The sequence below is a fragment of the Oxyura jamaicensis genome, chromosome 3, assembly GCF_011077185.1.
Source record: "Oxyura jamaicensis isolate SHBP4307 breed ruddy duck chromosome 3, BPBGC_Ojam_1.0, whole genome shotgun sequence".
NCBI lineage: Eukaryota > Metazoa > Chordata > Aves > Anseriformes > Anatidae > Oxyura > Oxyura jamaicensis.
The window spans coordinates 13368977-13396341 of NC_048895.1; the positions used below are offsets into that span (position 1 = coordinate 13368977).

General features: G+C 52.3%; 4 protein-coding genes across 4 annotated transcripts; all 4 read left to right on the plus strand.

Moving 5' to 3' along the window:
* Positions 1–283: 283 nt before the first annotated feature.
* POLR1B (RNA polymerase I subunit B) lies at positions 284–17535 on the plus strand. Its single transcript, XM_035323064.1, has 15 exons — positions 284–476; positions 565–732; positions 2288–2434; positions 3417–3549; positions 4572–4708; positions 6621–6844; positions 8410–8581; positions 9243–9414; positions 10206–10487; positions 11097–11230; positions 11655–11825; positions 12422–12578; positions 13779–13975; positions 14373–14626; positions 16213–17535. Exons 1-15 carry the CDS (start codon positions 327–329, stop codon positions 17093–17095), a joined length of 3381 nt encoding a protein of 1126 aa, XP_035178955.1. The 5' UTR covers positions 284–326; the 3' UTR covers positions 17096–17535.
* Positions 17536–18229: 694 nt separating this feature from the next.
* Positions 18230–19521, plus strand: PTCRA (pre T cell antigen receptor alpha). The gene is made up of 4 exons (XM_035323123.1): positions 18230–18337; positions 18468–18773; positions 18888–18993; positions 19445–19521. The coding sequence occupies exons 1-3, from the start codon at positions 18286–18288 to the stop codon at positions 18959–18961; spliced, it is 432 nt and encodes a 143-aa protein (XP_035179014.1). The 5' UTR covers positions 18230–18285; the 3' UTR covers positions 18962–18993; positions 19445–19521.
* A 241-nt stretch (positions 19522–19762) lies between these two features.
* On the plus strand, positions 19763–22499 carry CNPY3 (canopy FGF signaling regulator 3). The gene is made up of 6 exons (XM_035323098.1): positions 19763–20058; positions 20735–20858; positions 21084–21180; positions 21456–21578; positions 21706–21823; positions 21936–22499. The coding sequence occupies exons 1-6, from the start codon at positions 19827–19829 to the stop codon at positions 22145–22147; spliced, it is 906 nt and encodes a 301-aa protein (XP_035178989.1). The 5' UTR covers positions 19763–19826; the 3' UTR covers positions 22148–22499.
* Positions 22500–24268: 1769 nt separating this feature from the next.
* On the plus strand, positions 24269–26258 carry GNMT (glycine N-methyltransferase). The gene is made up of 6 exons (XM_035323114.1): positions 24269–24585; positions 24666–24793; positions 24885–24998; positions 25450–25592; positions 25754–25875; positions 25951–26258. Exons 1-6 carry the CDS (start codon positions 24380–24382, stop codon positions 26120–26122), a joined length of 885 nt encoding a protein of 294 aa, XP_035179005.1. The 5' UTR covers positions 24269–24379; the 3' UTR covers positions 26123–26258.
* The last annotated feature ends 1107 nt before the right edge of the window (positions 26259–27365 follow it).

The window sequence follows — 27365 nt, forward strand, 5'->3', positions numbered from 1 at the left end:
TGCCGCCCGCACGCCTGCACCCCACAGATAAGCACCTCACAGCTCCTCCAGCACCCACACGGGACGGGACGGGGGACGGGGGACGGGGGGGGGCCCCTCCCCCCCGGGGGCGCCGGCGGGCCCCCCCCCCCGGGGGGGGGCGCCCCGGCTTGCGGCTTGCGGGGGGGAAGCGCGCGTGGGGCCAGCACGTGGCGGTGGCTGCCGCAGCGCCCCCTGCTGCTGCTACTCCTGCTGGTACTGCTACTAGCACCGCTACTACTGGTTGCAGCGCTGCCGCTGCCCGCCCCGCCCCGCGGCATCCCGGCAGGCGGCGCGGTGCGGGCGGCATGGAGGGCGGCCGGGTGCCGGCCGGCGGCCAGCAGCGCCGCTTGAAGCGGCGGCCGCGGCCCCGCGGCGGGGTGCAGCGCGACCTGCCCGCCGCCCACATCGACTCCTTCAACTACGCCATCAGCGAGGGGGTGTACCAAGCCCTGCAGGTCGGGGGGAGCCGGGGAGGGGGGGCTCGGGGAGGGTGCGGGTGGCGCTGCGGGTCCCGCTGAGGCGTGTGCGCCCCTCTCCCCGCAGGACATCGCCCCGCTGGAGTTCGCCCTGAGGAACAGCCGCGTGTCGCTGGCCATCGCCGGCGCCGCCATCTCGCCGCCCATGGTGCCGAAGGGGGCCGTGTGCCGGGAGGTGAAGGTGTTCCCCGCCGAGTGCCGGGGGCTGCGCAGCACCTACCGCGGCAAGATCACGGTGAGCACGCCCAGCCGCGGTGTGTTCCTGGTTTTGTCTCAGCTAAGCCTCCTTTTCCAGGCTCACCGACTTTCGGGGTGTTGCTGGGAGTCGTGTCCCGGGTGCGGGGCCGGTGAGCTGGCAGCGAAGGGTTTTCTTCAGGCTGAGCTCTGAAGAGACCCCATCTCCCCTGTCCTTTTCGTTGTCCCCCCACAGGACCCTAATCATGTGCCTTCCTCTGCTGTCGAGTCTGTGATTAAATCAGCCAGTTCAGGAAACCCTAGGAGGAGATACATTTAATCTCACAATGTTGTAATTCAGATCATTTTTTCTCCAAGAATCTAGGTTTCAAATAAGCCCGGAATTATAAATCCTTCTTGCTCATATCATCTGCTCATTAGTTTTTTGCATTGCTCCGACATGTGACTGGAGAAGAAGCATCCCTAGCAAATACTTAACTCTGCCCTGTGGATGGCCACCGCTGCTTTCTGTCCCAGTTCTGTAACTGGGACCGTACCGCACGTTTCCATGTCTCCCCTGCAAGGGAACGCTTGCTTGCAGCTTCAGCTTTTGTTTTCCTTTCTCCAAAACATTGCAACAAGTAGGTAAAACCTACGGCAAATGAAACATCTCGTCTGAACGTAAAAGTGGGGCAGTCACACCTTGTTCACAGCAATTTTCCCAATGACTCTTGGATTTTCCTGAGCTAGAGATGCTTTCATTCTTCTTACCTGTATTGTTTCCCTTCTTTTTTTTACATATGTGTATTTAATTGTTTTTTTCAACCTGTGTAAATGTTGGAAGAAAACATTTTTCTGTGCCTTGTGTGAGAAAGTCTTGCTTGTTCTCGCCCACTCTTGCACAGTAAGAAGCGGTGTGTGATCATTCCGTGTCTTCACTGCACTGCTTTTAACTGCACGTAATGCTATCAAATCATTCTCAGTTCTCCACGGTAAGTGCCACGGTCTGCTGAGCAGCTTGTCACACAGAAGCCAATTCATGCCAGCATGAACCAATGATTTCATATTACAATGCCAGTGTTTCCTGAGGGGCGGTAGCTTTTTTTAAAGCTCATTCATTATTCTGCCTGTAAAATTGGGATCATTTCCTTCCGCTGGGCATTTTATCATTTTGTTTCTTACAGTCAAGGCGTCATCCTTCTCCAAACCCACTGCCAGATCTTACTGTTGTAATTTTTTCTTTAACAGCATGCTTTTCTATCTCACCTTTCAACTCACTTATGAACGTGTTAAGTGGACAAGATTAAGGAAAGGCTTGTAATCTGGATGTCCTTTCAATGAAAACTTGTCTTCTAATTTTTCTTCATACACCTTACTGGCAGCTTCTTCACCTAGTTCTAGACTTGTATGATTTTCTTCTGGAAACTCATGTTGACTGTTTACCAGAGTTTATTATCTATGTATGTACTAGTTTTGCTTTTTATTGTGATTATTACGATTTTACAGTGGCAAAAGTTGATGAAACAGATCGGTGGTCATGTTAAAAGTACAGTTAATATATGAGGAAAGTAAAAGGGCACCTTACTTTGCTTACTGTTTGTGTTGTATTATTTTAGGTTGACATCAGCTGGTCAGTGGATGGCAATCCACAAGGGACTATTAAGCATCCTGTGGGGTATATTCCAATTATGGTGAAGTCTAAATTGTGCAGCCTCTATAACCTCTCTCCCCAGGAGCTCATCCAGCACCACGAGGAGGAAGAGGTAATGAGGATTTTGCAGATCAGGAAAATCGGCATTTTACCTGAGCAGTACATTAGGCCAACAACTTACAGGACTTGAGCATTCGTATTTTAAGTTTGACTTACACTCTCTGAATGTTTGCTCTTTACGGCAGTTCTGTACAACATCTTGAAAAATGTTAAGTCTCAGCTGTGTTTGAATACAGGCATCTGTTTGGTGCCACTGCCTGCGGTTCCGGTATGCGACTCCTCAACTGTTAACCAGCAATCGAGGCTGTGTAGCTGAGTGGGCTGCTGTGGAGGCAGACTTGGAGAGCAGGCACTGAAAAAGTTTTTCATATTTTTGGTTGTATTCCACAACTGTTTTCCTACCTCCTCAGTAGCATATCACCTGTGGGCAGTTAAATAGAGAAGTACTTACTGCTGATGTTTGCTTGCTCTTTTGTGAGCACAAAACCATGAAAGAAAATCTACAATAGCGAACTATTGCTGGCCCCTCTACTAAGCCACTTGTACCCTTATTCCTAGTATTAATTACTAGAACACTTTTTTTTCTAATGACACACAATTCAGGGAGCTATAAATTTATCGGTGATAAGCTTATATGTCAACAGAGAGAGGTTTTCTGCACCAGTTTCTTTTTGTCTAAAAATTAAATGTTAGAACTTTTTTTTAAAAATATTTTTTGTTAATAAATACTTTTAACATCAGCTCTTCGGAGCTGTTTACTTGGCCACGTAGATTATTTTTTCCTTCCTTGAAATGAAGGAACATGCATCCATTTCCTTGCACTGTATGCTAGAATTAGACTTACAGGTCACTGACAAAGAGTGCAGCCCTTCCAAGTATAGTGCTGAAATGTGTGTCTTGCTGTGTTTCATAGCTGAAATATTAAAATGTTTGCTTTCACAGAGTAACGTGAGCATTTTTTTCTTTTACTTAAAAAGTTACGTTATGAATTTTTAAGAACATTAAAAGCATTCTTCTTTTTTTTTTTCTGGCAGGAAATGGGAGGCTACTTCATAATTAACGGCTTAGAAAAAGTTATTAGAATGCTGATTATGCCCAGGCGAAATTTCCCTCTTGCAATGACAAGACACAAGTGGAAGAACAGAGGCCCTGGCTTCACAGAGTATGGTAAGCTAAGGAGCTTCCTGCAGCATCCCTCCAGTAATACATGTGGACAAACAGAAATGAACATCTATAGCTCTTTTTTTGTATTTTATTGCATAATGTTTATATTTTGAGACAAATTTTACTACAAAACCAAGGGGGTTGACAACACCATAACAATGAAAGTATGAAACAGGTACTTGCCTTGTGGGGTTGTCTGAGCTGCCCATGGAGATTGTATTCCAGGCCGTGGAATACATGAAGTTATTGTTACATGGAAGGTCTAACTTGAACACCCTATGTTCTATGGAAGTCAGCGTAAACTGTTGAAGTTGTTTCTGTGAGTTTGGTTTTCTGTACTTCAAGATGCCATTGGTTATTTACATAAAGCAGATTAACTAGATTCTTGGATGTTCCATAGCTTTGTCATGTGTACTCAGGTAAATGAGTTGGCATTAAACCAGAAGAGTTAGGGTTTTGCACTGAAGCATTACCATCTGCTGGTTTGAGTGAACCATGGTGCTTCAGAACACACTGCAGTTCCCCGTGATTTTATGTCGAGGGAGGGCCAGTTTAGACAGTCGCATTTGTTCTATTTTAATTTCTCCTGCAGTGGACATCATAGAACAGGACCAGGAAACCCTGCTTTAAAGGTACTGCCCTACTACAGAGATGTGAAAATTTGAACCATGCAATTAGGAAAAGTACTTGTGTTGCTGTATCTTTTGACCTACGATTCCAGATAGGAGAGATGAGTCTTGAAGCTTTCAATTTCTTAAAAGCTTTATGCATCTTGTGAGCCTCTCAGCAAATGCACTGGCTGCCAAGCGACTTTGTCATTAAGAACCAAAGTGAGCTAGTATCTTTATTTGAAATAGGATGCTGATGCTGAAATCAGTGGTGTGCCTGCCTTGTGTTCTCAACCACAAAGTACCAAAACTTCACAAATGACCTAATGAATCATCTCACCTGTTTGGTCTTGTCGCAGAAATGCTAGTCAGTCGGTTTTGCACAGCTCACGTTGGTCTTTGTGTTATTTTTTGCAGGAGTAGTGATGCACTGTGTTAAGGAGGAGCACACTGCAATAAATATGAACCTTCACTACTTGGAAAACGGTTGCGTCATGTTGAACTTCATTTTCCAGAAAGAGTTGTTCTTCCTTCCCTTGGGATTTGTTCTTAAGGTAAACAGTGCTTGTGCCTTCTCTGTTGAATAAAGACAAGTTTCGGTAAACATTTTTCATCTTTGAGTAACAAGAATCAGCTAATTCCATGAGACATATTTTCTGTCATGCTTCCTGTATTGGCTGAAGGACCGTAGACCAGACTGAGCCTGTACGCGTAATGCAACGCACAGTTGCAGCAGAGGAAGTGCATGTAGGGTAAAGAGAGGAGGGGGGGAGTTTTGCGAAGGTTTTCTGGCTTCTTACTAATGAAAGCTGTGGATGAATGGAGAGCGTAAGGGTTTGGCACCTGATCAGAAAGGTCTTGGGAATCTTTTTAAAGCAGAACGAACTTAGAAGGAACGGTTCAGTTCTCAGCTATGTTAGCATTAGTCATTAAAATCAAGTAGTCTCATGTAAAAGTAAACCAGTAAACTGGCTTAATTTTTGAGGAGAAAAATAAAATGCTCTTTCTGATTGGAACTGAAAACAGTTAAAAAGTGGAAGACAAGAAACAGTAGTGCCTGTTTGAGCACATTGGGTGGATTAAACTCTTCAGCTAGCAGACAAAAGTTTGACTTCAGTGAAGCTTTCCACATTTCTCCTTTAAAAGCATGCTTTCTCTGGTAGCAGAGCCCAGGGTATGTCAGCTGTGCATTTTACATACTGCAGCAAAGTGTTAGAGCAAATTAGAGGCCAGTGGCACTACACGTTGTCTTCCACTGCGTAAATCAGTCTCAGGGAATTTGTCTGTACGTACAACCTGCTGTATTTGTGTTTCTGTTGCATAATAAGTTCCACTTTTTCTCTAGTCTTCTGTCTCAACAAAAGTAGTTACCAGAAATAGGTAATTACTCTCAGTTTTAAAAAGCAAGGGAATTATACTGACTTTGTTAGCTCACGAGATCTCGGGTTAAGCAGGCTGTGTTGTCTGAAGTTTTGAGTTCTTCTTTCAAGAGTAGGCACTCCCTGGGCTTTCATTCCCCCCAGTATCAGCTGAGCTTATTTCTGTGCTGGTTTTCTGTGGCCTGCCCAGGTCCCAGTGTGGCAGCCTCATTCTGTTCTGGCTGCAGTTCCAGTTCGTCCTTGCTGCATGACCACCTCGTGTGCTGAACGAGAAGCAGCACGTGCTGTGGCTGGTTCTAGATTGTTCATATCACAAATTTACCAGGTGGCAGAATATATAACTGCTGAGGTTGTGTTGCCCCCTTTGAGAAGGAAATCTGCCTGGGTGTATTTCTCATGCAGCCTCCGTTTTTAATGAGCTTCTTGAAGGCTTCTTAAATGTGGTGGACAAATAGTTTGCTTAAAGATGAGGGAGGTTTGTCGGCAAATTGAGAAGTCATTGGCGGGCAATGTATTTGGTTAACCCTGACTTAAAGAAACAATTAGGCAACCATTCTAACACCAAGACCTAAGAACATTGGATTTAAGTAGGAGCTTTAGAACATGAAGTGCTGAAGCTAAAGTGAATTGTAATGGCTGTCATCAAAAGGCTAAATTGTCTTTTGATTTCTGTGGGGATAAGAAGTAGCTTGAGACAACGGTGAATTGAATTCATGTTTCTAAGTAAGCTTATTATTATTTTTTTTTTAAGTATATATGTCTATGTGTGTCTGTATAATATATATATATATAAATACAAGTAAATCTAACCTAAACAAAAGAAGCCAGTTAATTTAGGTGTGAGTCTGTTTGTTTTCCAAGGGTTTCATTAGACTGGGGCTACTTGTGATCGTCAGTTTATTAATATCCTCAGTGCTAACTCTTGAAGCCCCTTAATCCCACAGTGTTTTTCAGTTTGCATGGTGGAAGGGTGTTTCCAGAGAATTGAAGAACCTGAATCATTGGGGTGCCCTGTTTGTTCAATGTTTAGTGGCCCAGCATTGTCATGGCCCTTTGTTCTCTGATCTGACACCCTTTTGTCTTTCAGGCATTAGTTAATTTCACGGACTACCAGATTTTTAAAGAGCTGGTCAAAGATAAGGAAAACGACACCTTTTATGTGAACTGCGTTACTGAGATGATGAGAGCAGTAGCGGATGCAGGCTGTTACACGCAGCAAAACGTCCTCGAATACCTTGGAAAGAGCTTCAGAGTAAAACTGAACCTCCCAGAGTGGTACAGCAATGAGCAGGCTGCAGATTTCATTTTCAAGTATGTATTTATGCATTTAGGAGTGTGTTATTCAGCGTGATTGCATTGAAATTACAAGCAGCTTTAAGAGTACTCTGCCATCACGCTGTTTTTGTTAAGATACTCATGCGCACGTAAAATGATAGCCAGTGGCCAGTTCTTCACAGGACTTGAGGATATTACATTAATATGTAGTTGTGGTATTCTAAAATACAAATTTTACAGACTGACACAAACATCTACAAAATGGTTTCAGGGGAAGGGCATTCGTTGTTTTTTAGATGTCATTTTCTGATATATTTGATGAAAAACTTGAATGTTCACTTAAAGAAAAGAAGGTTACAGGTAAGTATGTGGACTGCTCGAAGTTAATCGTGTTGGCAGTACTGGCATTTTCTCTGCTGTTCCACACAGCAATGGGCAACTGTTACGAGAATTGCATTTATCTATTAAAATTATAGGAATTATATGTTCAGAAGCCAGATCAGCTTCCAGATGTTTTAAAATCTAACTTCTTCCGTGGAATAAATTAGGTTTGAGATGGTCAATGTGATGAGCATGCAACCGAATCATTTATTTTTGAAGTAAGTGTTAGTTCTCTGAGAGGTATTTTAGCATTTGAAAAGATTGGGATGGCCATGCCCTTGAGTACTTGTAAATAGGGGTGGTGGTTAGGTTGCTGGAAGCATTAACGCAGTCTTCAGGTGCCTCAAAGGGGCACTTACAGTGCTGGAAGTACAGCAGTTTGTACTGAGAAACAGGTGGATAATCTCAAGAAAGTTATATTGTAATTCTTTGTTCTAAATACTCTTAAGCCGTTTATTCCCCTCTGATATGTTCTGTACACCTTGTCTGTCTAAGCTGGGGAGATAGAGTGGGAATAGTGGAAAGCATTAATTGGGGTGTACCTTGTGTCATAACTTCTGCCCGGCCAGAACGTGCCTCAGAATCAGCCTTTGGAGTTTGTCATCACGGTGAAGTTGTAAAGGCTTCAGCGGGGGGCAATATAGAGCAGCAGCAGAAACGGACAGGTCCTTGGGTGCTGACTTGCTGAAAGATGATTGCACTTGTGTCTTGGGAGGCAAGTTATCTCAATTGTCTAATTGGAAAGCAGTTTGTCAGCTTAATTGGGAATCAGGAATAACCTTCCTTTCTGCTTACGCTAGAACGTTGTTCAGCCCACTTTTTTTCCATGCAAGGGTTTGATAGCAATAGAGGTTTGGATTTTCTGTGGCCAGCCAGAGATGTTTTGTGATCTGTTACTAAAATCCAGTTCAGATTCAGGGAGTGATTTGGTTGCATGTATATGGATAAGCACAGGCATGTGGTTTGGTGTCATACCTGCTGTGAAATAATGTGCAAAACTCATCTGTTGGGTGCTTTTTACTCAAATAGCTGTGTACATGAACTGGACATCTAACGTGGGAGTTTGTAAAGTCAATTTTTCAAAAGGTTCACTCACCTTCATCTAATTAACCAGGTATATCTTTCTAGCTAAAAACATATTTTGAGATAATTTAAGAAGAATGTGAAGATCAGCTAGCATGAAGAGATGGTGTTAGTTGTCCTTCTTTCTGTTCCTTCAGCAAGTGTATCTGCATACACTTAACAGACAGAACTGAAAAGTTCTACCTGCTTTGTATGATGACCCGAAAGCTGTATGCTTTTGCCAAAGGGGAGTGCATGGAGGATAATCCTGACAGTCTGATGAATCAAGAAGTGCTTACGCCAGGACAGCTTTACCTTATGTTCTTAAAGGTAAGATCATAAGGGGTATTTCCCCCCAGACCCCTGCTCCTGCATGGGCTCCTCTCCACGGGCTGCAGCTCCAGCCCGGGGCTTGCTCCTGCGGGGGCTCTCCATGGGCCGCAGCTTCCTCCACCTGCTCCTCCACGAGCTGCAGCAGTCTGGAGATCTGCTCCATGTGGGACCCATGGGCTGCATACACTGTTGTTTTTTTTTTATTTTTTATTTTTTTTATATAAGAATTCAGTGTTCATGGGTACCTTGTTCTGTCTCCTTTTCCCTGTTTTTGTATAATATCCAAGACCACAGCAATGATAAAGTTACAGTTAAAAATAAAAATCTAATCCCCTGTCTCACAATTTTATGTGACCATGGCCTTCAAGTTATTGTTACAGTACTTTATTTACTAGAGTCATCACCAGTCTGGGTAGAAGTGATTGCTAAGATGTTGGATGGGCAATTTGTTGCGGGTCTGCACTGGCATCATACTACAAGCACTTAGATACAATAACGTCAGTGTGGGAAACGTGGCTGGAAAGCTTTCACTTCGCTGAAAGTTGTCCGTCCTGCTGATTTCAGAAGACTCCTATAGTACATGTAACCAATGAGACACTCGTAATTTGAGTCTCCATTTTCCAGTGTTCAATTTAAACCTCTCACTTTTAAACCATAGGAGAGGCTTGAGAACTGGCTGCAATCTGTTAGATTTGTTTTGGAGAAGAGAACAGAAAAGGCGGACATCAACATAAACGCTGACAGCTTGATAAAGGCATTCAGCCTGACAGCAGATGTTACCAAGGCATTTGAGTATCTTCTTGCAACTGGCAACCTGCGATCTAAAACTGGTGAGTCTTGAGGCTTAAAAAGTCTTTTTTCCTGTTATGTATGAGAAACAATATAAAACTGAGCTTTTAACTGAAAGCAACTTGAATGCAGAAATGATATGCTGTGAGTTAATGAAGACTGGTTTGGGGAAAGGGGTAGTTGGAAAAAGGGTGGATTTGTCTTCAGGCATGGATTCTTACGCACGATATAAAACATGTTAGCTATTAAAGCAAGACCTCTACACAGATAAGTAGTTGAAACTAGATTTAGCATTGTCCGAACGAACAACTGTATTTTTGTTTTCCCAAATATTATTTATTCGTAAAAGATACAATGTAAGACAGAGGAGGGGTGTTTGTTTATCAGGACTGTCCCATTAGTAAAGTGAGTTTGAACAGGGAGAAACTGCTTCACTTTAATAATGTATATTTCAAGTTTTCTTTCTGTTTTTCTGGCATATGGAGTGTCCTGGTATGGTTACTTAACGCTCACTAGAAATTGAAGTGAGATTAGAAGGCCGCAGAATTTTGTTGAGAAGTACCAGGTGCAAATCCCCAAGTCACTTCCCTAGGAACTAGTTCTAGTTGTCTCTAAAAGGAGTTGGATTTTAAGCTATAGCTTGGAATTTAAGGTCTCTAGGTCTTTAACAAGTCACTGAGTTGCTTAAATGCATGTGTACCTGCTGTTGTTGGGATCCTGTGTGAGCACCTTTAGGTCCTACCAGTGAGGAGTAAGAAACAGCCTTGTAACGTTATGCTTTATGTGTCAAAGCTGGGCAACGTCCTGACATAAATCTCAATTTTGTTCCTAGGCCTGGGCATGTTACAGGACAGCGGTCTGTGTGTGGTGGGAGACAAGCTGAATTTCGTTCGCTACCTTTCCCACTTCCGCTGCATACACAGAGGCTCGGCGTTTGCCCAGATGAGAACCACAACTGTACGCAAGTTGCTGCCCGAATCCTGGGGGTTTCTGTGCCCCGTGGACACCCCTGATGGAGAGCCCTGCGGTCTGATGAACCACATGACAGCTGTGTGTGAAATCGTGACAGAGATGGTGCCCGTGAGAGACCTTCCACCTCTGTTATGTGCCCTAGGTACGTTTTGCTGGCTTGAACATTTAAGAGAGCAGTTCCTTTTTACTTCCGTCTTACTTTTCTGCCCTACAACCCCATATCTGGGTAATGTTCTCCAGATACCATTATTGTAAATTCTTAACTTGAGAAGACGAAATCAAGGTAAACTTGTTCTTACCGTGCTCCTGCTTAATGGCAAGTAGCATGTTGCTGATGTAGGCATGGCAACCTTCTGGAGAACAGAAAGTTCAAAATAAATGTCTTAGCCAGATACTGTAGAGTGAAGACGTTCATTTGAATGGAAGGAATTGCATGGTACAAGCTGTGAGAAATTGAATGAAACTCTGCCTTCCTAACTCTGCCAGTGACTTCAATTAAACTGCAGCTCTTCCAGTGATTGCTGCAATAACAGGAGTCCTGTGTCATTCCGAAAATTGCTGGGGAGTGGGTGGGGAATGGCATTCTCAGTTGTGCACATCTTACATTTTCCATCAAGTCATCTACAGCTTTGCACAGATGGTCTAAGTTTTCTGATGTCTCGTGAAGCTTTTTGGTGTGGATTTGAGGCTTCCTGCAGAAGTAACGTGTGCTTTGTGTGGGTTTTTTTTTTTTGGCTGTTCCTTCTCACAGGTGTTGTCCCCATTGATGCGACCCCAAGCAGGCCTTACGCTGAGTGTTACAGAGTGGTATTGGACGGCGCCGTGGTGGGCTGGATAGAGTGGGACCTGGCTCCTCAGGTTGCAGAAGCCCTCCGGCGTTTCAAGGTTGTCTTGTTTCAATTGTGACTTAGTTAAACATCCTCAGTTATGCAGTGGTCAAAAATAGACGTGTTTTGAACTTTCTCCATAACTTCCATTTATTTTTGAAGTCTAACCTAATAAGATACTTTATCAGCATGTTAGCACCAGAGTAGGTTTATCATTTTTTTTCTCGTTTACATTCATAAGTTTAGTCTGTTGGTTTATGAACTTGTCATTGTTAGATTTTTTTTTTTAAAAAAAAGTATTCTGTCCTTTTCTTGGTGGAGAATTTTCTAGAAACATTATTTAAATCTGTTCTTCGTTTTATATTACAAACTACATCGGTGGTTGGTATTTTCATTGTGGGCATGACCTAGCCGATTGGATGCCACTTAACTAAAGCAGTATTGGTTTGTATTTCTAAATTGTTATTTCTTTGCACAAACAGATAACTCAAGAGAAAAGGTTTCCCGCACGGGCAGAAGTGGTCCTTATCCCAATGACCGGAAAACCCAGTCTGTATCCTGGGTTGTTCATTTTTACTACCCCTTGCCGGATGGTGCGGCCTGTCAAAAACCTGCTGTATGGAAGGAAAGAATGGATTGGCACTCTGGAACAGGTGGGTTTTGCATATTTCCTTTCTAAAGTGCTGGAATAAAGTTTTACAGAGGTATCCTCTGTCAGAAGCACTATTACGTGAAGTATTCGTCGAAGGAGCTGAGAATGGTACATAGGGAGATTGTGCTGAAGAGCTAGAATAGGTGACGAAAGGGTTTTCTGACTTCTACCTGATCAGTTTCTGGTACGTTTCTTACAGGTGGGCTGCAGGGGTCTTTGAGATACTTGGGTCTGCTTTCAGTATTAACGTAGTCTAGATTTTTTTAGGTGAAGGATTGCTGTCTTGTGTGTACTGTCTTATCTTGGTTTATATCACGGCTGCCCAGGGCAGTTTGCAGAAACAGGTAGTGGCTTGCTTGGGAACTTGGTGGTTTGGAACAATGAAAGTAAAGGTGACGTGTTACTGCGGCTTTATATTTCCAGATGTGCTTTCCTTACAGTTGACTGTGATTTTGGCAGTAGTGTTAACAGTTGTCTGATGTTTTTCTTGCCTGCGCTATGGTGCAGACAACAACCACAGCTAAAATTGAAATGAAAAGTCATCAGAGGCAGCTTTATTTTGCTTTCTTCCTGACCTGTCAGATGTGATTCTTGCAGATCTTCATGAACGTGGCCACCGTGGAGTCAGAGGTGGTTCCTGGAGTGACCACTCACCTGGAGCTCTTCCCTCACGGCATTCTGAGCGTGGTGGCCAACCTCATCCCCTTCTCCGATCACAACCAAAGTCCACGAAACATGTACCAGTGCCAGATGGGTAAGTACTGTAGTACCTAGTGCTTCGAGTCCCTGGGTAAGGAGGAGACAGGGGAATCTCTCACGTGTCTATTTCAGCGGGTGTCCCCACACTCCCAAATAGCAGCTCTTCCCAGCAGTTGTTTCAAACTCGAGGTTTATTGCCATGAAATAAATGACTGTCGGAGAAGCCAGGTTTATTTATCATGCTGGCAGCCTTCCAGTGGGCAGTTCTAAATAGCAGCACTCATATTGCCTGTCTTAAGTCTTTAATAAGTTGTTGGCATTTTCTTTCTGTTTATTAATTTGAGGTTGTTGATCGTATAGTCAAGCATGGGGCACTGCACCAGCTGCTTAGGGGAGTTAATATCTGAGAACTGGGCTGCCATCCCTGCAGCTGCCGGGCTGACCTGCTTCTTTCTGACTAGTAGCTAGAGCAGAGGCTGCGCAGTAGTGCAGGTTTCTTTGCCACCTGTTTTCAGTCACTGTGATGTCTTGACACTCGGTTTTCAGAGGACAGTTACTAGGCATCTGTTGTGGGATGGTAATGTAGTGCTGTGGGAACAGGGTGGTTTTTTCACTGTCAGCGATTTTAAATTTATTTGGCTGTCTGAAGAGAGTTGGGATAGGGTAAGTACATGAGGTTTCAATCATCTAATGTGTAAGTGACCTGCAAGAAGCTTATTTAAAACAAAAAAAGGCAGGCTAAGAGAAGCATGCGGGTAGGAATTGAGAGCAGCTCTCATTGTCTCCACAGCATATTACATTTCTGACAGTATTATCAGAAAGGTGTCCTTAAAATGCTACCACGTTTTCATATTTCTCTGAAAGTACCAATGTAACTCTGTTAAAAACTTGTTTTTCCTGCCAGTATATTTATTTATCCTGGTGGTAGCAAATGCTTTGTGGCCTGGAAATAGGAAGTATGCCTCACTATGGGAAACTTCAAAGGAGACAAAAGTTATCGGAGATTCTGAAATTGCAGCAAAGACAATAAATTACAAATATTCTGTATGCAGTACTATGAAGGGAATTGAATGTTGTGCGTGGCTCATAGAAACTTTTATAACTGGACTTAGAGCAATTTTTAAATTCTACGGTTTTTTAAACTGATAATTCCTCTAACTCATTTCCAGCCTTGTTTTTAACAAGATACCTAGAAGATGAAACATGGCTTAACTTTGAATTGATCCTGAATAAATCCAACTTTCTTCCTTTATAGGAAAGCAAACCATGGGGTTTCCAGTTTATAACTACAGGGACCGCTCGGATAACAAGCTGTACCTCCTTCATACTCCCCAGAGCCCTCTGGTGAGGCCCAGAATGTATGACTACTACAGCATGGACAGCTACCCAGTCGGTACCAACTCGATTGTGGCTGTCATCTCCTACAGTGGCTATGACATGGAAGATGCAATGGTGAGCCACCAAAAGAAGGAATTGGGCTGTCCTGTAAAGGAGTTTGGTGTGGGCAGTGGTGAAGAAGGGTGGTACGCAGCTGACAAGAGCCCATTTTCTGCTTCTGCTAGTCCATAGACTCCATTAGGGCAGATAGAGGAGCTCAGCTGTTAAGGATTTTCTGCAGATCATGTTTGAGGTACTGAGAGTAGAGCAGAGCTCCCTTGTGAAAGGCAGGGGGCTTCCAGCACTGATCACAAAATGGGGGTGGAAGAAGCTTGGGCCTGTTGGAATGGTGACTTGCTGGGAGGTTTTGTTTAGGAAAGCAATGTTACGCAGACAAGCATCGGATCAGAATGGAAATGCTTTCTTTGAAGTTACTAGCGAATCTCTAACAGGCCTTTCTTCTTCCTCTTAGATTGTGAACAAATCTTCCTGGGAGAGAGGGTTTGCTTACGGAAGCGTTATCAAGATGGAGAGCATTGACCTTTCTCTTAAAGCCAACAGGGGAGATGATAATTTAGTATTTGGTGTCAGGCCTGGTGACCCGAATGTTGCGGAGAAGTTAGATGCTGATGGACTGCCTTTTATTGGCTCCATCCTACAGCCGGGGGACCCCTTCTACAGCTACATGAACCTCAACACAGGGGAGACCTTCACTGTGTACTATCAGTAAGTTCAGCTTGTCCCTCCTGGCTCCAGACATGCAGTTGTGAGCAGTCGCATAGCAGTGGCCCCGATGAGCTGCATGATCTTCCTGGGGTTCCTTTTCCTCCTCACATGGCCACAAAACATGCACGTGTTGATGGAACATGAAATTCATGGTACAGGTGACTTACGTGCATGTTTTGTGGCTTCTCTCTAAGACAGTGTAGGCTGAAGAGCTGCAAAGCCTGACTTACCCAGGAGACAGATCTGAGACTGGTGAAAAGAGAGCTTCCAGAAATGTTCTGCTGTCTCCCCAGGGCTGTTCCTCTGTCATTTTCTGCAGCATTTGGTTAATTGAATAGGATAGAGTGTTCTGACCAAAAAAAAAAACACAAACACCACACCACCAACGCACAAAACAACAACAATGCAATCCAACAACAACAAAATACAAGGAAGTGCTTGGTCACCAAAGACTGCACTCATGTATGGAGGTATCCATACAGCTTGAGGTCCTCTTTGTGTCTCTCTACAGCATTTACAGTGTGAGGATTATGCTATTTATTATTCATGTTGAGAAGGCACATCAGATCATTATTTAGGTTCCTATGGAGAGGTGACGTTCCCTGCCCTCAGTGTTGACTCCTACCCCCAGTTTCCCCAGGGACCTTGCACCCTGAAGTTCCTCCTTAGTGTCAGAAGTGTGCTGCATACACTGCCAGGTCCTAAGCACAGCTAGGAAGAGATGAACAGAGGCTTTGACTTAAAATTTCGAAGAAGTTTGGAAGAGGTTTGTGAAGCAGTTATTTTCTCTCTTTTTTTTTTCCTTGTGATGGCCTATACTTTGGTTGCATTCGGCACAGGAAAAGAACAGCTCTAAAACAGAAGTTAATCTTAGGTTCAGGCCTTCTGCAAGTAGTGTTCGTTAGGACTTCAAAGGACAAGGGGAAAAAACAACCCTGTTGTAACATGGGCAAAATGTGTTTATTCTATAGCTGTTGTCTCCAAAACAAGTTGAGAGTTTGGGCTGTGTAACACAAGTTAAGCCTGCAGCAGGCACCCACTGTGTGAAACATCAGGCTGAGGGTACGCGTGGAGAAGCAGCACACCCCTGCACTTGTTGGCAAAGGCCGCGTCAGCTCACGCCATGCCTTCGCTCTGTTCCTGGGCCTTCCTCTCTGCTTTGCTCTAAACATATTTATTCATTTCAGTATCCCACCCAGACAGCGATAACTTACTGGGGGGGCAGGGCTGCTGCTGCCTTGAAACAAATGTTTTCTCAGATTGGGTGTGACGCTGATGAACCTGGTTTAAATTATTTTTATTTGAGATCATGGATGGTATGTGACCTGATCGCCCGGCAGCTTGCAGCTGTGCTTCTAGCATTAGAAACAACAAATGGATGGCACTTGTGTGATGCTATTGTTTTTTTGCTCTAGTTCTTACACAGTCTGCTGTCCCTGAATGGTATGTCCCAAGAAACGCAGTGATCCCCAGCATTTTATTAGACTAAAAAAGTGGTTTGGTTTCCTTCCTCTGCTTCCCTTTCCTAGCTAAAAATCATGAGCACGTCTGACACCTTTGCTGTGACTGTTTCTCTACCCACACAGGAATAAGGAGGTGGGCATTGTAGACAACATCAAGTTGTGCAGTAACGACCGCGGCACCGGGAAATTGAAGAAGGCTTGCATCACCGTGAGAGTTCCCCGAAACCCAACTGTCGGAGACAAATTCGCCAGCCGTCACGGGCAGAAAGGTATCCTGAGCCAGCTCTGGCCGGTTGAAGACATGCCGTTCACGGAGAACGGGATGGTTCCAGACATCCTCTTCAACCCCCACGGGTTCCCCTCCCGTATGACCATCGGGATGCTAATCGAGAGCATGGCGGGGAAGTCGGCAGCGCTGCACGGTGTCTGCTACGACGCCACTCCCTTCACCTTCTCGGAGGAGGACTCCGCTCTGAAGTACTTCGGCGAGACCTTAGTGAGCGCGGGTTACAACTTCTTTGGGACGGAGAAGATGTACAGCGGGATCAGCGGCCTGGAGCTGGAGGCAGAGATCTTCGTGGGAGTCGTGTACTACCAGCGCCTGCGCCACATGGTCTCGGACAAGTTCCAGGTGAGGACAACGGGCCCTCGGGACTCCGTCACCAACCAGCCCATCAAGGGAAGGAACGTGGAAGGCGGGATTCGCTTCGGCGAGATGGAGCGTGACGCGCTGCTGGCGCACGGCACCTCCTTCTTGCTGCACGACCGCCTCTTCAGCTGCTCCGATGGCTCCGAAGCCTACGTCTGCACGAGCTGCGGCAGTATGCTCTCTCCTCTGCTGCAGCGGCCGCCACCTTCCTCTGTGGCGAGCAACAGGAGGTACTCCTGCTTGCTGTGCGGCAGGGTGGACACCATCCAGGTTATCCCAGTGCCCCACGTCTTCCGTTACTTCGTGGCAGAGCTGGCGGCCATGAACATCAAGCTGAGGCTGACGCTGGAGCAGTGATTGTGCTGCGGGGAGGGAGGAAGCACCCGTTAGTCCTGTGTTTGCCCCCGGTGGGTTTCAAGCTTTAAGTCAGTTCAAGTTCCAAACGGTTGCAAGGTTAATTTGAGGTTTGTATCAAGACGGGGCCGTCTTAGCGACTCGTGAAGCTGCATCGAGAAGAAATGCAGCTCCACCGACATTCGTTTACCCTTCATAAAGGATCACTAGCTGTCCAGATGTGGTGTATGGAAATCAAGCAATATCAGTGCTCCCACCAGGAAAGTGGGGGGGGGTTCCTTGTTCTCTGAGCGCTGGCTGCAGCTGCGAAGACAAAGAGGTCACAGCATGAAGTGAATGCTGGGACTGACAGTGCGCTGCACCGTTTTGTAATCCTTTATTTTATTTTATTTGCATTTGGCTGAAGAAGAAAGTAGATGGCTTTGCAGCCTGGCTCCTACCTTGGCTCCAGCAGCTGTGTGGTGCCGGGGGAGCAGGCACAAGGCCCAGGCTCCCGTCTCGAGTCCCTGGAGGCAGCAGCCCAAGCTTGATGCCGGCCGTGTCTCCCCTGCGCTGGGAGAGAGTCGGGCTGGCGCTGGGACCTGCTCAGCCCCGCTGCTTGCGGTGAGGGCACAGAGGAGAATTTTTCACTTGTTAAAGAGTTCTTTATATGTTTCTTAAAAAAAAAATAAAAATAAAAAAATAAAAAATAATTCCTTTGGAGCTGGCGCCTGCCTTCTGGGAAGGGAAGGGTTGGGTTTCCCCTGCTTCCTGTGCTCAGGGCCGGCCGGGGCGGCTCTCCCAGGGCTTGCTCGGCCGCGGCAGGCTGGAGGCCGTGGGGGTGTCCCCGGTGGGCGATGCCCGTGGGCTCCGCACCCCCGGCGGGCTCCGGCCGCTCCGCACCAGCCGCAGCAGCTCGGCGAACGAGGAGGGGGCGGCCGGGGCGGGCGGCTCCGCGTCCCCCCCCGCGGGCTGCGGGGAGGGCGCAGTGGTGCGGGCCGGCTCCATGGCGCTGCCCGGGGCCGTACCACGGCGGCGGGGCGGGGAGGGGGGGCTGGCAGGAGGGCAGTACCACCGCGAAGGACGGGGAGGCCGGCCCGGCCTCGCAGCCTCCTCCCCCGGGGGCCTGCACGCCCGCCCCGGGCTTGGGAGATGCGCAGAGCAGGTGGAGGTGGCGAGGGGCTGAGCGCTGCCCCGCTGCTGCTGCTGCTGCCATGGAGGTGCTCCGCATGCTGCTGGCCTCCGCCCTGCTCCCGCTCCTGCCCCGTGAGTACCGGGGGGACGAGGCACAAGGGCGGCGGGTCCTCGACCCGTGGCACCGGGGCCATCCCAGGCGAGGTGCGAAGGGCGAGCGGATCGCAGCGCTCAGCCGGGGTCCTAACCCGCTTCCTCGCAGCCTCTGGAGCCTCCGTGCCCACGCTGGCGCCGCCGTTGACCATGGTGGTGGACGGGCAGCACCGGCAGCTGGTGGTGTGCGTGGTGAGCGACGTGCCGCCCGGCTCCGGCGACGCCGTCTGGATCTCCAGCGGGAACGGCAGCGCCCTGCAGTCCTTCACCTACGGGGCCTCGCCGGAGGACGGCGGCACCGTCTGCGCCGTCTCCATCCTCCCCGAAAGCCCCCCAGACGGTGGGCTTCTGGCTTGCCACGTAGGGCCCAACAGCACCGCTCCGGCCCGCAGCTCCAGCCCCGTCCCCGTCACAGGTACGGTGTCCCCGCTGCCCGGCTCGGTGGGAACGGGGCCGACGGAGGCTCCCGTGACGGTGGGGAGCAGGTGCGAGGCCCCGCAGGCGAACGTTGCCCTCGGTGGGGGCGCAGGAAGGGGTTTGTGGCTGGCCCCCATGTGCACCTGCCGCCTCCTCCCCAGCTGCTCCCCGTCCCGCAGGCAGTGAGGAGGCAGAGCTGTGCCCCAGCGCCACCATCGGTGAGTGCCCGGCCCCGGCGATAGCTTGAAAACACACCGCCGGGGAGGAAATCCCGCTGGGAGGCTGGAGGATGGGCTGGGGGTGGACCGGGGAGGGCGAGGGGGCATTAAACTGTGTTGTGGTGGGGATGGCGAATGTTTTGGGATGGAGGCTGGGGGTGGAAGATGGAGGTGGAGGCTGGGGTTAGAGGCTGGAGATGAAGGCTGGGAATAGAGGCTGGGGTTGGAATCCAGGGATGGAGGCTGGGGATGGAGGCCCAGGATAGAGGCTGGGGTTGGAAGCCGGGGATTGGAGGCTGGAGATAGAGGCCATGTCAGACCCCAGGGAGCCCACAGCCTCCAGAGCCTCGAGGCCACCCACCCGGCCTCGCCACACTTTTAGAGGCCGTGTGGGGACACTGAACCCCCCCCCGGCCTCGCATAGGAGCTACGTTGACGTCCCCTCTTCCAGGGCCTCGTGCCTGTGCCTCCGCCGCCCTGCTGGCGGCCGCCCGCGTGGTGCTGCTGAAGGTGGCTCTCCTCGACGCCCTCCTCACCTCCGCCCTCCTGGCCCAGGGGTGAGTGCCTGGGGGGGGGGGCAGCACCCCGCTGGGCCTGGGGGCGCCCCCAAGGGACGGGCAGCGAGGAGCCCCCCCGGTGCTGCAAGCACTCAGAGCCCCCTTCTAGGCTGGGGGGGGCGGGAGGGGAGCGGGGTCCCCGCTGCTGCCGGGGGGGTCCCCCAAAATCTGGGGATGGGGAGGGGAATGGCGGAGGGGTGGGGGGGGGGGGGAGGTAAGGGCACTGCCCACACTTGGGGCCCCTCCATCCCGGGGGCAGGCGGTGGGCGGGGCTTGATGAGGCGCGCGGGCTGGGATTGGCCGGGCGCGCCACGCAGCCCGCTTCGATTGGTCGTTGCCGTGGTTACCGGGGCGAGGCGCGGCCGGATGCGTGGCCCCGGAAGCGGAGCCATGGCGGCGGCGGCGGCTGTGGCGGCGGAGGGCCCCGCCGTGCTCCTCCTGCTGCTGGCGGCGGCGGCGGCGGGCGGCGACGACTCGGACTGGGTGCGGCTGCCCAGCAAGTGCGAGGGTGAGCGGGGACGAGGGGGGCCCGGGGGGCTCCTCGGGGCTGGACGGGCCCCCCTCGGTGCCTGCGGGGGGGGAGCCGGGGCTGGCGCGGCCGTGCGATGGTTGTTGCTGAGGAAATAAAGCGTGCGGCCCCCTCGTCGTGTCCTGACAGAAAATGGCTGGGCTGGGGTGCGGTGGGGTGCTGGCGGGCCCTGCCCTCACACGGCCCCCCTCAGGTGCTCAGCACCAGGGAGCCGGGAGCTGTGGCAGGGTGGGAGGCCTCGGTGCTGCGGGGGTGGGGGGGGGGGGGATGTGCCGGGGGGCTGCTGTGGTGCACGAGGAGCCTTCTTCCTCCTCCTCCTCCTCCTCCTCCTTCTCCTCCTCCTCCTCATCATCCATCTCCAAGATGAAGCCGTGGGTGGCTGCGAAGTGCAGCTCTGAAGGGCTCCCCCAGGTGGAACTCTGCCTCTCGGCCTCCCTGTGCCGACACACCAACATCAGAGCACGGATTTGGGTCTTCCACCACTTCAGGGGATCCCAGAAGAACCGGCTGAGATGTCACTGTTTAGTTCTCTGGACACCACTGATCTCCGCCCTGCTCACAACAGCTCTGCCTAGCCCGACTCCCAGCACTCATTTCCGAAGCAATCCCGTTCCCCAGGAGCCCTGACAACCCGCCTGTACTTTCCGTCCCGCAGTGTGCAAGTACGTGGCGCTGGAGCTGAAATCTGCTTTTGAGGAGACTGGCAAGACCAAGGAGGTGATCGACACGAAGTATGGCTTCCTGGACGGGAAGGGCTCTGCCGTCAAGTACACGCAGTCGTAAGTGAGAGGAGGACGGGGGCTCCTGCTGCATTTGGTGCCTGTGGAGCTGGGGCTTTGCTGAGCCTGTAGGCGGGCTGCACAGGCCTAAAATGCACCAGGGTTTGGCAGCTTGGGCAGTGCAGACCAGGGGACCTGCCTCCTGCTCCAGAAAGGCTCAGCCCCACACCCTGGCTGTTCCTGGGAAGCAGCACCAAGCCCTTCCCCTCCCTCCTGTCTGCGCAGGGACATCCGGCTCATCGAGGTGACGGAGAACATCTGCAAGAGGCTGCTGGATTACAACCTGCATAAGGAGAGGAGCGGCAGCAACAGATTTGCAAAGGTGGGGGCTGCCTTTCAGTCCTTTGCCTCCTTGCGTGCTACTGGGGCACAGAACTGGGGTTCATTCTTCCCATCCCCTGGGTCCCTGGCCTGCCATCTGCACACGAGGCCTTGGAAACTGGGTTTGGGGGGCTGTCTTTAGGGAGAGGTGGTCACTGCGTGTGCAGGAGGGCGATCCATGCCCTGTGCCTGTCTGCACCCCAGGCAGCACTGTGGGGACAGAGCAGGAGCTGCGCAGGGAGCGTCGCCTCACGGGGCGGCTCTCTTCCCCCACAGGGCATGTCGGAAACCTTTGAGACCCTGCACAACCTGGTGCACAAGGGCGTCAAGGTGGTGATGGACATCCCCTACGAGCTGTGGAACGAGACCTCTGCCGAGGTGGCCGACCTCAAAAAGCAGGTACCTGCCCGCCGGGGACAGCCCGCAGCGGGTGTGCAGGCTGGGAGAGGGTCTGCGGGTGCTGGCAGGACCCAGCGCCCTGCTCGCACCCCCCGTGCTGGGAGCTAGGCTCTCCTCTCTCCGCTAGTGCGACGTGCTGGTGGAGGAGTACGAAGACGTGATTGAGGACTGGTACAGGCACCACCAGACAGAGGATCTCTCCCAGTTTCTCTGTGCCGACCATGTGCTAAAAGGGAAGGACGCGAGTAAGTCTTCGCTGCTCCCAGGGGCGACGGGCACCTATGGGGTGGAGCGGGGCGGCCCGGTGAGGGTGTGGGGAGCCCCGCTTCTCCCTCAGGCCTTTGCTTCTCTCCCCAGGCTGCCTGGCGGAGAAATGGACTGGCAAGAAGGGCGACTTGGCGAGCATGGGGGAGAAGCCGAGCAAGAAAAAGAGTGGGAAGAAGAAGAAGAAAACCACGAAGGAGCAGAGCGAGGGCATCGAGAGCCTCCCCGATGCAGGGGCCGCCCTGGAGGAGCACGGTGTCCAGGAGGAGGCCCCGCTCCCCCACAGCCCTGCCGACGAGCTGTAGGCAGGGGCCGGGAGCCCCGAGGCACGGTGCTCACCCCGCAAGTACTGAAGGGGAAGGGGTTCGCTCCACACTGCGGGGCCACAGCCCCCGGCCAGCCCCGACACGAACTCACCAGCCCCTGTAGGCTCCAGCGAGCTGCGGCAGGGGGCAGTTGTGGCAGATTGAGAGGCATGGACTCTGATGTGCAGGATCGAAATGAAACTTTATTAGGCGAGTGTGCTTCTTTATATTCCCTAGGTACAGAGGCCGGTAACTTTCCGGTACACGTATTAAAATACATAAGAAAAATCAACAAACACACTGTGCGTAGCTTCAACAGGTGCATAACCCAGCTTCCCAACCCCACACCACCAGGAAACCATCCCCACTCATTGTCCTGCCTGAGTTTACCGACCCTGTCCCTGAGTTTCTGGATACTTTCATGAATGGTCCAAAAGGTTCACACAGCACATCCCGTCAAACTCTTCACATCCATGACCGTGGGCTAAGAGTAAGAAGTCTATTGCTGCGCGATTCTGCGAGGTAGCATGTCTGACCGAGCCTGCATCCATCAGTAGATGAGGTAAGGCTAAAGACGTGGCGTTGCCCCGTTTGGCAAGCCAACAACCCAGCCTATTCAGTGAGGCCGAAGCTTTTGGTGCCGCTACTCCTGCTGCAAATAGGCCAGAATTCTCTCTCTGCTGCTCCAAAATCCCACATCATCCCCGCGGTCCGTCTGGAAGGCATGGGTCTATGGCGTAGTGCACCGATGGTAATTCAGAATCGTTGGCGCGTGGTGTCATCAAGGTAAGTCTTCCCAGGCTACAAGGTCCTCCCCTTACGTGTGAGGGTGTTCCTCCCCACGCGCGATCTCTGCAGGTAAAGAAGATCCCCAAGGGGAGCGCTAAGGGCACGTTGGTGGAGCTGTTTGGGCTGGTACGGTTGCACCAGGCTGTGCTATTTCTATATATTGATAGAGGGGACTTGATTGATTTCTACCAGTGTAATTAAAATACAGCAAGTGCAGGATGTCCCAGAGTTTTTAGGATCCGTTGGCAACCTGCATTAGCATTTTCAGCCGCCAGCTGTTTGAACAAAACACCCCGAGCAGCAGCGTGATGTACCTGCCTGCAAAGGGTGCCTACGTTGCAGGTCCAGATACTGCATAAAAGACTCCTGCTTTGTGGTGACAGAAGGCTGCAGGCTTTCCAGCATCTCCCCGTAAGGATTGCCAGCCGGTCATCCTAGGTTTTCGGCTGCTTGTTGGCCCTCTAGCCGGCACCGTTGGCTAGACCGCACCACGAACTGAGTGGCTGTTGGAAGTATTTGTGCTGTAGTCTGACAGTCGTGCGGCGCCAGGACGTGTGTTTCAGACACCGACCGCAAAAAGCTCATGGCGTACAGAGATTGTATGCTCACAGGAGCCCCCGTCTGTCCCCTGGGGGCCTGGGTATGCTGTTACAGGGTACTGGACGTCGTCTGCCATGCTGCGAGCAGCCCCGCTGCCATTCTATCACCTGTCATGGTTGAGTTTAACCCCTATTTGGTCCCAGGTCTCAGGCTTGTAGATTGAATTAGAGTCAATCCCCCACGCAAACAGCGTTTTGGAATCTTGGACAGGTACAATTTTCCCATGTTTTTTTTTTTCATTTTTTTTTCCCATTAGAATTAACACCTTTTTCTGTTCCTGGGCTGTTTTGCTCCCCGTAGTCCTCGGCTGCTTACCTCCGTCCAGCAGCAGGTGCTTGGTTGTGCACTTTCCCCTCGTGCTCCCAGGAGATTTTCACGGTGCTCTCCGCAGGACCTCGGGCGGGTGACAAACACCCCCAGCGGCGCTGTTTTCATAGCAGCACTCCCTTCTCCCTTGCTCCTCCTGGCTCTTCCCACGCCTTCCAGCCCCTCAGTTCACCCCCAGTTAACCCCTCACGCCCCAGCCCCCACAGCCGCCGGCAGCCCGGGGCCGGAGCCCCCCGCGTGGCCGCAGCGAAGGCGTCGGCCCCGACCCCCGCCGCCCCCGGGCCGTGGCGCGCAGCCGGAGGGCGGGCGGCGCGGATTGGCCGAGAGGGGCGGCGGGGGGCGTGGCGCGGGAAGGGGCGCGGCAGGGGATTGGCTGGCGGCGGGGGGAGTGCGGGGGGCGTGGCGAGGGAGTGGCGCGCCGGGGGGAGTGGCGCGCCCGGGGGAGTGGCGGGGCCGGAGCGGGGCCGAGGCCGGAGCGGGGCCGGGGCCGGGGCCGGAGCCGGAGCGGGCGGCGGGATGGTGGACAGCGTGTACCGGACGCGGTCGCTGGGGGTGGCGGCGGAGGGGCTGCCGGACCAGTACGCGGACGGGCAGGCGGCCCGTGTGTGGCAGCTGTACATCGGGGACACGCGGAGCCGCACGGCCGAGTACCGCAGCTGGCTCCTGGCGCTGCTCCGCCAGCACCGCTGCCGCTCCGTGCTCGACGTGGCCTGCGGCACCGGGTGAGGCGCCGCGCACCGGTGAGCTCCCCCCCCAGCCCCCCCCGAGCCCTCCTCAGCACCCCTGACAGCCGTGTCCCCAGGGTGGACTCCATCATGCTGCTGGAGGAGGGCTTCCAGGTGACCAGCGTGGACGCCAGCGACAAGATGCTCAAGTACGCGCTGAAGGAGCGCTGGGAGCGGCGCAAGGAGGAGCCCTTCGACCGATGGGGTGCGGGGCTTGCTGGGGCGAGGGGGGGAAGCTTGCAGGCAGGGAGCGTTGGGAGGGGGGAGCTGCCCTCACGCCTTCCCCTGCGCTGCAGTCATCGAGGAGGCCAACTGGCTCACGCTGGAGAAGGACCTGGAGAAGCCAGGGGACGGGTTCGACGCCGTCATCTGCCTGGGCAACTCCTTCGCGCACCTGCCTGACTTCAAAGGTGAGGCCGGGGGGAGGTGGGAGGGCTCGGGGAGGGGGTCACATACCCACGTAGACCCCTACACAGAGCCTCCCAGGAAGCTGAGAACTTTCCTAACTCGTGCCACGAGCGGATTGCCCAAGGCAGTGTTGTCGCCAGGGAAGGTGCCCCAGGTTGTGGCACGAACGGGTGGCGGGGCTGCGTGCGTCTGTGTGGCGTCCCTGGCAAGGCTGGAGGCACACCCAGACTCGTGCCACAAGTGGGGCTGTGGGTTCCCTGCGCTGCCCCAGCGAGGCTGAGAACGTGCCTGAGCTCATACCGTGGGTGGGGCTCTGGGTTCCCCGAGCTAAGAGCTGAGGGGGGGGAGGAGGGGGCGCAAGGAGTTGTATGTGGGTGAAATGAGGGGTTGGTGGTGGTCCTGTGGGTGTGAGGGCACAACCCCTGCCTGGGGACACTGCGGTTCCCTCCACAGGGGACCAGAGCGACCACAAGCTGGCCCTGAGGAACATCGCCAGCATGGTGCGGCCCGGGGGTGTCCTGGTCATCGACCACCGCAACTACGACCATATCCTGGCCACGGGCTGCGCGCCGCCCGGCAAGAACATCTACTACAAGGTGGGCGGCTGCCAGACCCTGCCCTTCTCCAGGCCCCTCTGCCCCAACCCCACTCCCCAGCCCCTTCGCCTGATCCCTGAGGGGCCCAGGGAGCTGGGCTGTGCCCGGGCTGGGGGCGGCAGAGTCCCCGCAGGACACAGCCGGCCTCCTGCGCTCCCCAGAGCGACTTGACCAAGGACATCACCACCTCGGTGCTGCTGGTGAACAACAAGGCCCACATGGTGACCCTGGACTACACCGTGCAGGTCCCCCCGACGGAGGCAGGGGCCTCCCCAGAGCTGAGGTGAGAGGGGGCCGCGAGGGCAGTTCCTGGCCGGGGCCGAGCCCCCCCGGCCTCACCGCCGTTGCCTCCTTGCAGCAAGTTTCGGCTCTCGTACTACCCACACCGGCTGGAGGCCTTCACGGCGCTGCTGAAGGGTGCCTTCCAGGGGAAGTGCCAGCACAGTGTCCTGGGTGACTTCCAGCCCTACACGCCGGGGCAGGCCCACATCCCCTGCTACTTCATCCACGTCGTGAAGAAGACAGCGTGAGGGGGATGCGGAGATGGGACTGCGGTGGCGGAGAGCTCTGAGTGGCTCTGGGGACAAGCAGGGGGCTGGGGACATTGCCGTGACCTGCCTGGGAGCCCCCTCCTGTTAATTAAGAGCACCTGTGAGAGCTACTGGAGCCTGTGGTCCATGTGTCCGTGTATGGGGCGAGCCGCCTTCTGCTAGGGGGGTCTGGGAGCCCAGGGAAAGGACTGACAGACCTGGGGGGAGCACAGGGTGGCACAGGCACCGCCTCACCCCATCTCGCTGCCCCTCACTGCTGCCAGCTGCCACCGTGGGCTGGCTCCTGGGTGGCCGCGCATCCCCGCTGCATGCCTGCTGCAGCCACCCTTCCGCCTCCCACCTCCACCCCTCTTTTCCTGATGCTGCTCTCAGCCCCGCTCCCTTGGCATGGCTGCAGCCCCCTCCTTGCCCAGCCCGGGAGCAGCGTGTCGCGGTCACAGCCGGCTCTGCCTGAACACACTCAGGAGCTGGAGCAGCGGTGCTCGAGGCACTCAGCTGGGCTGTCGCGCACCAAGTGCCTGGGGGAGAAGCAGCCTTTTGGGGAGGAGCACGCTGGGGTCCTCACCAGCCGCACGTGGGGCAGGGCCGCAGGTGGAAGCAGTCCTGGGGCGGGCAGCACCAACTCCCCACGGGGCTGGGGCGCTCACAGCTCCCTGGTTTAACCTGGGACTGCCCCTGAGCTGCGGGAGCAGCTGCAGGGACCTGGCAGACACAAAGGCAGCTGCCGGCCATGCACAGCTCAAGTGTGGGATTTATTTGGCACCCTTGGCAAAGGCCAGGAAGCAGCGCACGTGCGGAGAGAGGCGAGACAGGGTCTCGGGGATGTCTGGTCCAGCTCACGCTCAGCACAGGTTGGCTTAGGTGGGGCAGCTCCCGGCTGCTCCAAACAAGGGTTGGGTTAAGTATTTCCAAGGCTGGAGCCCCCCCTCTTTGCTGTGACAAGTTCTTCCTAGTATCCAGTGGGGAGCTCCCTCGCTGCCACTTGTCCCCGTTGCAGCTCACCCTGGCACCGAGCTCCTCCAGGAAGCACGGGGCTCCCTCTGCAGGCAGCAGCAAGCTTTCCCTTCGTCTTCTTCCAGCGGTTCAAGCCTCAGAGGGGTGCGTGGCCCCAGCCATGTGCCTGCACTCCCTGCCGGCCGCGGGTTCCTCTGGGACACCCAGTCCCCCCAGGGGCTGGCAGGGCCCGTCCTGTGCACAGCAGACAAAGATCTGAGGCCAGGCA